This window comes from Pelodiscus sinensis, chromosome 1 (assembly GCF_049634645.1).
Source record: "Pelodiscus sinensis isolate JC-2024 chromosome 1, ASM4963464v1, whole genome shotgun sequence".
Lineage (NCBI taxonomy): Eukaryota > Metazoa > Chordata > Testudines > Trionychidae > Pelodiscus > Pelodiscus sinensis.
This window is the reverse complement of record NC_134711.1, coordinates 86,127,404-86,138,377: the sequence shown is the minus strand read 5'-3', so window position 1 is coordinate 86,138,377 and position 10,974 is coordinate 86,127,404. Positions and strand designations below refer to the sequence as shown.

Genomic DNA, 10,974 nt, shown 5'->3' with positions numbered 1-10,974 from the left:
AAAGATCAAGAATTCCCTGATCTGTGCTATTGATTTTAGTCTGCCGTATTATAAACATCCACTGGTGGCACAAGGAGTGAAGCAAATGTGGCTGTCTGGAAGGTAGAAGTTATTTTAAAGTTTCAGTCATATGACTCTGGTTATGTGAAGTCAGAGGCATAATGTAAGAGGAAATGGATCTGTAGTAGCAACAGCCTGGACAAGTATTGTGTGTCTGTTCCAGGGGTGGGGAACCTCAGGCCCAGGAGCTGCATGTAGCCCACAGCTTGCCTGGATCCTGTCCCTGAGGCTCAGGCCCCACGCCCTTGCATTGGGGAGCATACGCTGGTGCTCCAGGCTCCTCTCTCCTCCTCCTGCTGCCCCACCACAGAGTTGGAACACTCAGAATCTACTAGGCAGAGCCCCCCTAGGCTCTGGTGTGGGAGGGGAATGTGGGGAGCGTCTTTCTTCTCAGATGGATGCCACATCAGTGAAGATTTTTGTTGTTTTGTTTTGCTTCTCATTTGTGTGTGGCCCCCGGCTGATTTTTCTGTGGATCAGTGGATCCTGACCCAAAAAAGGTTCACAACACCTAGTCTAATCCCACAGACCCATGGGTACAATGCATGTGCATACACAAACAAGTGTACAGCTCGATTTAGGGGTGCTGCATATCATTCACTGACTTGGAAGAAATGTTTACTATCATAGAATTTGTATTAGACTAGTACAGTAATTCTGATATCAGTGGACTTGTGAGTGTGCTTCTGATGAGCACTCTCTTCGTCTAGAAAACTTGGTTGGGTGGAACTGTGAAACTGGTGACATAACTGAGCATCTGTCAATGTGCTGTTTCCTGTTCTCTTAGAACAATGAGGAAAGTGAGGGGAAATTCAAATAAACTTTTTGTGACATAGAAAGAAGAGGAAGCCCTGAAACAATATACAGGACGCCATCGAGAATGGAACTACAACTTCCCACAGTGTTCAGGGGCAAAAAGTACTGGAGGACACAGTTAATACTAGACTCTTAAAAAGTTGGCCAGCAGCTGCATCATCTTAGGCTGTGAGCTTACACCATACGTTAGAAATAAGTCATGTTAGGTCTGTCAGTACTTAGATGGGAGACCTCAAAGGAAAAGCTAGGATGGTGCAGGAAATGGAGTTGATGATATAATAGGAAGTCACTCTTCCCTTTGATAGAGTGAACTCACTGTCCTTATGAGACCTTTTACTGCTGCAGGTGTTGTGTTTGGCAGAGAAGTGAAACCAAGTACCAGATCACTAAGTAGCTATTAAAGGTTCCCCCGGAGTAGGAATGTTAGAGCTGGTGTCTCGGCCAAATTCCAGCTAATGTAATTTTAGGCTGCCTGAAGATATGTTTTAATAAAAGTTCACTTCTTGTCCTAATGTATTGGGTAGTTGTTATGTGTACTTAAATGCCTGTCACTTTCAATGTTTATTGGTACTGTAGGTAAAGTTGTTTGTAAATCATTTTGGGATTACTGAGGATGAATGGGGCTAAACGACATGTAAAAGCATGAGTATTTAGTGTTAGATATTTTCTGCCGCTGGGGGAAGGTGTGTGTCCCGCTAGTGCTTGAATAGTCCATCACATAATTATCAAACTCCAGCTAGGGTTGGGTATGGCTTTGAGACCTAGTTAGACACCCCAGACCTATGTAGCTGCATGTGCACATGCACACCACAACAGGAAGAAACCAAATCCTAATGGAAACTATATTTCTGGGAAATTGGAAGGGGAAGGGGAGGACAGTAAAAGAAGCAATTTGTATTATTATTGCCATCTAAATAATGAAATGAGTTGGAAACTGTTTTTCAATTATTTATTTGCCATGAAACAAAGACCACTCAAGTTTAATACTGAAAGGGCAAAGCTGTGACCAGTGTGGTCTCTTCTAGCTAATCTTCCTGTGCTCTCAGGGTTGAATTGCATGTTGCTGTAGGTCCAGGAGTTATTTGTGGGATATTGCTTTGCTAGAGCGATGTTATAAATCACACAATATGTCTGTAGCCATACAAAGAAAAACACTTTTGTTCACACACAATCCACCAAGGCCATTTTAATGAACACAGAGATATGCACAAACAGTACTCGTGTATGTGGATGGGTACTCACACAAGTGGATATGTGCACACATTTATACACACCATTACTTACATGGTCTGGATATGCTGGACTGATGTTTGAGATCACATACAGTAAGCTCATCATTCACGCCTCTCACTCCAAACATTCTCAATAAAGCTAGTTTTGGGTCTTTATTTACAGTGTCTCATATCCATATATGTGCTGATACAAAACAGCTTCATATTCATTTAATTGAATCAGCATCTCATCAGAGTCATTACTCATTTGTGGCAATCATTCTTGATGTGAGACATTCTCATTGACAGCTGCATTTGGTTTTTTTTTAAATCGTATTTCAAGAACACGGGAGAGACAGAAAATAAGGACAAAGATTCAAACTTTGCTACTCTGGCTAGGCTTTTCTTTCCCCAAGAGTTTCATCAGCGCTTCCGACATTTAAATCCTCTTCTTTAGGTAAATTTTTCATCCCTGCACTGAGATTCAGAAGTTTCTTGTGTTTAACTAGTTCTGAATGTGGTCCTGGAATTGTATCTAGACCTAAGCCTTTTTCCTGCTAATGTAAAGCTAGCTTCCAGGTCCTCTCTCCTATGTCTATCATAGTTACTAATATGGCCCTCACTACCACAGTGTGTTATCACTTCACACATAATATGTAAAGTACTGAGTGGCTGGAGGGTGGAGAGGGTACTATTATCCCTATGTTACAGTTAGGAAACTGATACCCAGAGGGACTAAGTGACTCGCCTGAGGTCACAGAAGAAATCTGGACTGGAGCAAAGTCTCTTAAGTGCTAGGCTCATGCCCATAAAACTGGACCACCCTTTTCCTCTACACAGCACTCTGTTGTGCGTACCAATATTGATCCCAACTGCAGACTCCCACACAGCACTCACTATTGCTGTCTCATGAGACACCTGGGGTGTGTCTAGACTACAGGGTTTTGTCTACACAAGTGGACTTTTGTCGACAAAAGTGGACTTTTGTTAACAAAACTATACCTGCGTCTACACTGCTGCTGAGTTCTGTCGACAGAATGTCGACAGAACTCAGCAGTTTTGTCAACGGCAGTAAACCTTATTCTATGAGGAATAATGCCTTTTGTCAACAGAGTTCTGTCGACAGAAGGCGTTATTGCATCTACACTGTCCTTTGCGTCTACACTGTCATGTCGACAAAGCGGCTTGCTTTTTTGACAGAACTGGATGTAGTCTAGACGCTCTTTGTCGACAGAAGCTTTGTCGACAGTATCTGTCGACAAAACTTCTGTCGACAAAAGCCTGTAGTCTAGACGTACCCCTGGTGTCACCATCACACTTGGTATGCAGAAAATCACCTGAGCATTTCCACTGGTACCCCAAGAGACCTAACTATTGACATCTCTAATTGACTCCCATGCCACCTCTCACAACTGGACTCTCCTCTTAGCATACGGAATTATTGCTTTCCTCTATGTGTTTCAAGAGGAGAGCTCTCCTCTTCCCCCTTTTCCCTTCCCATCCTTTTCTCCCTCCCATCCTGAGAGCTGTACTTGATTTCCTTCAATCTACAATGTTTTGTATCTGTTTGAATTCAGACAATGCTCTCCCCTTTGGACAAGGTGTTGCACAGGCTGGTGAGAGAATAGGAGACTTTCCATCAGACACCAGCATTGACTTGCTTTGCCCTGTGGAATGCGTCCCTCTGGATACAGCCATTGCTTTTGCTATGTGCTTAAACATTTGTTCTTCTTCAAATACATTTTTAAAAGTTTAAAATAACTCTATACAAATAAATAGGAAAAATGTCACAATTTCCACTATACCCCACAGCACTTGGTAAGGAAAACACCCCTTTAAAAAGGACAGAGTACTTTTAGGCTTGGGACATATTTCTTGCTGACATGTTCTGTGTGCTGTACTGCCATCTAGTGAATTTAGTTTGTCCCACGTCTGACTGCATCAGTAGGACATTTGTGGGTGCTATATGTTACGATAGATCTCATTTTGCCTCTCTGAGAAGAATTCATAGGTTATTTACCATGAGGGAGCAAAATCAGTCAAGAAGTCTTTTGGTCTAACACCAGACCCATCCCTCTCTAAATCAGGATGGGAGTCAGAGAAATTTGGGCAGAAGCCTTTAATCCAACATCTATCCTATTGGTTTTCCATTAAATGCAGGCTCTGGAGTCATTCCTGTTATTTAGCTTACAGGCTACATCTCCATCATAACCTCTACATTTAGTCCAGTGCTGCAGGGAGGTAAAAGCATAAGCTCCCTTTTAGGAACATATTGAAATAAAAACCTTGTAACTTTTTCTCACCTGCAGGGATGGGTTCCACAAATGCTTATAAAAATAACAATAGTGATAAACATAGTGAATAAATACAGTATCTCTGACCACACTGTTAGTTTTGGTGCAAAGTGCTGTTTCAGCTGGAGGATCTCTGGGGCTTGACAATGATCTTAGAACCTGAGTTGGAGTTTGTTGTGTTGGAAGACAGTTCTGCTCTGGACTCCAAGAGTTCACAGACTTCATCCATTGCTCTGGTACAGGATTCAAGGTTTTCAGCCAGCTTCTGGATTTTTGCCTTCAGCACAGCTTGACTCACCTTTGTGACCTCCCTTGTGTACTCCGGCACAAGGAAGTTGCGTGAACCATAGAATACCATGAAGCAGAGGGAATTGTACAGTGAGATGGAAGCATTTTTTTCTGATTGGAGCAACATGGGGTCCATTGGGCCCTGTCCACGGTGGAGGAATTCCAGACAACTCAGGATTTCCCTTATCTGGTTCTGACAGTTCACGGTGATCTCCTGCACCCTTCTCAGTTCCCTGGAGTTAAAGAGCACTAAGGAGAGATCGGAAGTGACACTGACAGCCCCTCCGGCAGAGGCTACACCCAGCCCCACAGCAGAAGCTAAGAGAGATGCCCCTAAAGTGGCAGGGCTCAAGGAGAGTCCCACAATGGCTGTGATTGCTCCCACTGCACTTAGAGAGCTCCCAGTGATATTTGCAATCAGCGATCGTCTGCGTAGCTTGTTGATGTTACGTGCAATCTCACGAAGATTCCTGATCTGGTCATGCAGTCTACTTCTCTGATTCAGCAGCAACATTTGGAAGTGGCGAGTAGGGTCGAGTGTTGGAGGAAAGGTTAGTGCGTTTCTCTCCATGGCCCTATTGGGAAATACAACCAGAGGGGTTTTCTCAAAACCAGTCGCATACTCAGCCAGTCAGTCTTAGGAGTTTTATTTGAGGATTGGCTCAAGGCCTTGGATGCTATTTCAAGGGAGGGCAGGTACCAGAGAGGTGAATCTCAGGCATCACACCTACCCTACAGTGTAGATAAACCCTTAGAAGTTATCTTCTTTCTAATACAACTTTATGTCAAAAGAAAGACAGCCACTGGCATGCTAAAGGATGAAAGATTTCTGAGGCAGGGCTCCTAACTCACCCCAACTCTAGACACAGGCAACCAAATCAACTCATTCACACTTTTCTCAACCACCATTCCTGTCTCCTAAACTGCTACAGATAAGCACTGAGCTAAACATTTGCACAGAACGTAATCAAAATCGTAAGCACATTACAAGTGAATAATAAATAACTGATAACGATCATAATAATTAAGCAATCACTTCTGGTAGCCCCTTAATCATTAGTGCTACTGATTTTCTTCTGGAGAAAATGAATATTTTTCTGAAAAGAAAACTGCAGTAACACAGATATAACTAGTAAAATAATAATTTAAATATGCCCCTCCCTAATTCCCAGATTTACACAGAGAACAGAATTCCCCCTTTCCTCCCACACAAGTTTTTAAAGGTAATTAATTAATTAATTAATAATAGGGAAAAGTGGCTGAAACAGAGCAGAAGTGTCCAGAAACACTTTTTTTTAAATCAAGAGTGCTAAAGGGGTTCAGAGGAATAATATCTCCAACTTACCTTTTGTTTCCAGACAATTTCACCAAAGCCAAATGTTCTGCTGTTTTTGGATGAGCCTGATTTATAGTTCCCACGAACCAATTGCTGCAGTGGGAATGCTTTGCCTCATAGTGGGAGTTTGTCGTTTCCTGCCCCCCTTGTCAAGAAGGATGTGACACACTGGAAAGTGACCTGGGGACAGCACAGCACCAAGCGTATTCAGGAAACGATCCCATCAAATGAACATTGTGTGTTCGCTTTTCCTGAAGTGCAGAAAAAAAAAATCAGACTATTCCTGGCTTTGAATGAGAGCAGTCATCCTCCTAGGGGAATCACTGCCCTTCCTCCCCTTTAAATAGCTAGTGACTCTATCTAGTTCCACACTGAATGGGATGACTGCTAGGCAGGCAGTTTGCTGGATAAGTGAACCCTCATGTTTGTAACAAATAAGGAATAAATAAAATACACTTTCAGCCAATCAGTTTATTTGCTAAGTCTAGTGTACTTTTAAAAATGAACTCTTATGGAGATCCTAGTCCCTGACTGACTAGAGCGCACACACGTAACCAGTTGCCTACACCAGAGAAGCTGTCCTCAGTGGCAAGCAATCATTATAGTAACACCAGTGTCAATTCTTGAGTAGAGACAGGATCATTCAGTAAAGTTTGTTGAGATTGAGCTAATAGAATTTTATCCCTTATCTCAACTGTGCTCTGTTTACAGGCCATACCCATCGTGTTGCATTGAATTGGGGCTGTACATGCCTCCATGGAGGGATTGTGTTTATATTTCCTTTCGTTAGGCATCTAGCATAGTCCAAATAACTTGAGACAAGAAAGGGTGCATTTTCTGGATGAATTAGTAATGAGAAATTAGTCCGGTTCTAATGAACTCTCTGGCCAGCCTTTAGACAAGCAAAGTTGGCAAAGTCCATGGTGAACTGACATGACTGAACAAGCATGACTGGCAACACATTATTTTTGCCTATGAAGTAGGGATGTAAGAGTTTAACCATTTCTGTTACCAGTTGAACTCCTGTAGACTCCTGGCTGAGTCCCACGAGGTCAGTGGCGCTGAGAGCATTTAAGTGTGTACCAGGGGCACCATTTCAGATTTTTTGGGGGGGGGGAGGGCGACCTGTGCATGCCATGATGTGTGTGTGGGAGGAAAAGAGCGAGAGCATGAGGAGAAAGGACTGAGGACAGAGGCTTCAGCAGAGTTACTGAGCATTCTCAATACAAGCCAAGCATCAAATGAGGGGGGGAGCAACCCCATCTGCTCCCCCACCCATATCATCTTTATACAGGGGTTACTAAGGGACTGGAAAACTCTACTTTTTTGGCTGACAATTTAGGAGTTATCTGACAGGAGCACTGTATCTAATTCCTATATAAAAGAAATACCCTCTCAGCTCTAACACTAACATATTCTGACATCTTGTGGCAAGCCACTAAAGAGACGCTGGTTAGCCTTAAAATATTATTAAATTTCTTACTTTGTTACTAACTCTGGAGAGAGAGAGACCCCATTAGGATTCCTGGGCTCTACCTCAGTTCTGGAAGAGGAGTGGAGTCTATTGGGTTACATCAGGGGGCAGATACATTTTAGCTCTATATAAGAACATTAGAAGGGCTATACTGGGTCAGACCAATGGTCCTGCTAGCCCTGTATCCTATTTTCCAAGGCTATTTCTACACTACAGAGTTTCTTCAGAAAAACGGCCGTTTTCCCAAAAAAACTTCACTTACGTCCACATTGCAATTGTGTTCTTTCACAAAAATTTAAAAAAAAAATGAAAAAAAAATCGAAAGAACAGAGGGTTTTTTTCTGACATTGGTAAACCTCTTTCTACAAGGAAGAAACCTTTTTCCAAAAGAGCTCTTTCGGAAAAAGGTGTGTATGGGTGGGAAAGAGGGAGTTCTTTCGAAAGAAGAGGAAAGAGGAAAAAGCACAGATGCTCTGGTAGCCACTCTGTCCATAGTAAACACAGCTTACATGCGAGATAGTGTCCATTCAGTGTGGATGCTATCTTTCAAAAAAGAAGATTGCTTTTTCAATGCGCTTTGCCAGTGCAGACGCAGTCTTTCGGAAGAAGTTTTTCTGGAAGATCTTTCCGGAAAAGCTTCTTTCGAAAGAAGCCTGCAGTCTAGACGTAGCCCCACAGTGGTCAATGCCAGGTGCTTCAGAAGGAATATACAGAAGAGGCAGTTATCATGATCCATCCCCTGTTGCCTATTTTGCTTGTTTTAAATCTGCTGCCTATAAATTTCATTGGGTCAGCTTCTTGTGTTATGTTAGTGAAGGAATGAATAACATTCTCTTAATCTATTTTTCCACACCATTCATGATTTTCTAGACCTGTAACATATCCCCTTACCCTTTAGTCATTTCTTTTGCAAGCTGAAAAGTCCCAGTCTTGTTAATCTCTCCTCATATGGAAGCTGTTCCTTATCCCTAATCATTTCTGTTGCCCTTTCTGTACCTTTTCCAGATACAATATATCTTTTTCAGATGGGGTGATCAGATCTGCATACAGAATTCAAGATATGAACACTTTATATAGAGGCAATATGATATTTTGTCTTATCTATTCCTTTCCTAATGATTCCCAATACTGGGAGCATTTTAGTTTTTTAGACTGCCACTGTACATTGAACAGATGTTTTCAGGGAACTATCCACAAGGATGCCAAGATCTCTTGGCCCCCCTCATAGTTGCTGTTAGTTGGAAAAAGGTACATAATTTACCATATGCACTCTTTATTTATATTATACATATGCTAATAATCAGTACATTATTTCTAAGTAGCAAAGAAAATTCTTAAAGACATAAAATGTATAGTAGCAGCATAAGGCCTGCTAACAAAAATATTCTGATAATTGGCACTTTATTCAGTGTGATCCTTGTGGCTGATGCAAATTTACAAGTTTTTCAATATCTGGCTGCAGCATTGTTAGTGACAAATGAAGGTCACTTCTATTCACAATATCAAGGCAGTTACGAGCTTTTGATAGTAGTTAAACCACCTGACTAAAGTCAGATTCAGCAAGATAAGAAGTGGGAAAAGCAATAAAATACAACTTTGCTTTGTCCCAGAGCAGTGGAAACTTCCTAGCCATTTCACTGCTTATCCATAAATTATGTTTGAATCTAGCTTGAGCTATTATATCACTCTGTAGCTTAATGAGGCTTTCTTGTAATGTAATGTCAACATCAATCACATTTACCCCAACTGGATCCACTACCCTCTCTGGAATTTTCATCTCCAGCAGTCACTGAACCAAACTTGCATATCACTGTACAAATTCTTCAAATGCTCAGCATACACAGAAAGCTCATCATCTTGCAGTTCGATGTCCACAGTGGCCAGTGATGGAAACTGCATCAACTTGCGACGTACAATATTAACCCAGAACAGCTTAAGTTTTCCAAGGAATTCAGTAATAACCTCTTTGCAAGATTTAAGATTACAGTTTTTTCCTTGTAACTGCTTGTTCAACAAATTCAGCTTTTCAAATACATCAGATAGGTAAAATATATCACACTTGGCAGCAACGATCTGCTCTTCTAGCTGCTTACCACTCAGAAATGACACAATACTGTCCCAAAGTGCAACAAAGCGATGAAGCCAATTACCTTTTGATAGCCATCGGACCTGTGTATGCATCAGTAGGCGCTCTAACTCTTCTTAATTTCCCTCACAAAGTTGTCGGAAAAGACGATCTTGAAGTGCATTTGATTTGATAAGGTTGACAGCCTTTATTACAATGGCAAGGGCAGACGTCCTCCCAAATTTTTTGCAACCAAATGTTGATGGTGCACCACGCAGTGTATGCAAAAACCTTTAGACACAGCATTTTTTAAATTAGCAATGAATCTTCTGTATCTACCTATCGTAGAAGCAGCACCATCAATTGCACAAGCAGTTATATTTTCAAGTAGAATATTGTTTTCTTAGAAATAAGTCTCAACTTGTTCAAAAATTGTTTCACCTTTGGTGTCTGTTGTAAGCTTTCGGGCAAAAAGCATTTCCTCACTGAGCTGATTATCATACAAAAACCTAACATATGTCATCAGAAGGACTTCATTATCATGTAGAGTGGATTCGTCAATTTTCAGGGCAAACTTCTTCACTTGCAATTGTGCAACTAGTTGTTTTTCCACATCATCTGCCATTTCATCAATGCGCCTCGATACTGATGAGTTGCTCAAAGGGGTGACCTCAGTAATTTCATGTGCACTCTGATTCATGACAGTTGAAATCACAACAGACACTTCAGGCAAAATCAAAGATTCACCAATATTATGTGGCTTGCCAGCTTTTGCAATTAACTTGGAAATCTCATAGGATGCAAGCAAACCTTTGTCTACTTTGCCTGCTCTTTTACTAAACATTTGATTCACTGTTGTCCTTGCTAGGAAATCATCACACAGTTTTTTAAAGTAATCTACTGATTTGTCCTTCTTGTCCTTGTACTTTGTCTCCAAATGTTTCCGCAGCTTACCTGGCCGCATGCTTTCATTTGAAAGTGTAGTCATACATAATAGGCACATTGGCATCTTACTGTCCTGTGGTGATGGAATAAAACCGTGGGCAAGATACTCAATGGAATATTGCCGACATTTTTTCTTCGCCACACTAGCCATGGGTAATCTGAAATTAAAAAGAAGAAACGGATCAAGTATATTATACACCTTTTTCTCAAAAATGTCAAATATTTTTCAGTAACGGCTTTATTGTTACGTGTAGGGGAGGGTGCACTAGTGCGATAGTACTAGTGAGTGATTGATACTACAAAATTATCAGTAGTGACCAGAATAATTATACGACGAAAAAAGAACTGGTAAAATTATTTACTTTACTTACCTTAAAACAAACAATCTTCTCTCACTAGCAACAGAACTCAATCAGTGCCGAGTGCCGATCTAGTTACATCAGCCAATATACTGTAGTTGCTTCTTTCACCACAGAAAGCATCAC

The 10,974-nt window shown here is 41.3% G+C and overlaps 1 protein-coding gene across 1 annotated transcript; it reads right to left on the bottom strand.

Moving 5' to 3' along the window:
- Positions 1–795: 795 nt before the first annotated feature.
- On the bottom strand, positions 796–6,213 carry APOLD1 (apolipoprotein L domain containing 1). The gene is made up of 2 exons (XM_006110404.4): positions 6,015–6,213; positions 796–5,244 (listed from the first exon to the last, which is right to left on the bottom strand). Exon 2 carries the CDS (start codon positions 5,238–5,240, stop codon positions 4,500–4,502), a length of 741 nt encoding a protein of 246 aa, XP_006110466.2. The 5' UTR covers positions 5,241–5,244; positions 6,015–6,213; the 3' UTR covers positions 796–4,499.
- Between the last annotated feature and the right edge of the window lie 4,761 nt (positions 6,214–10,974).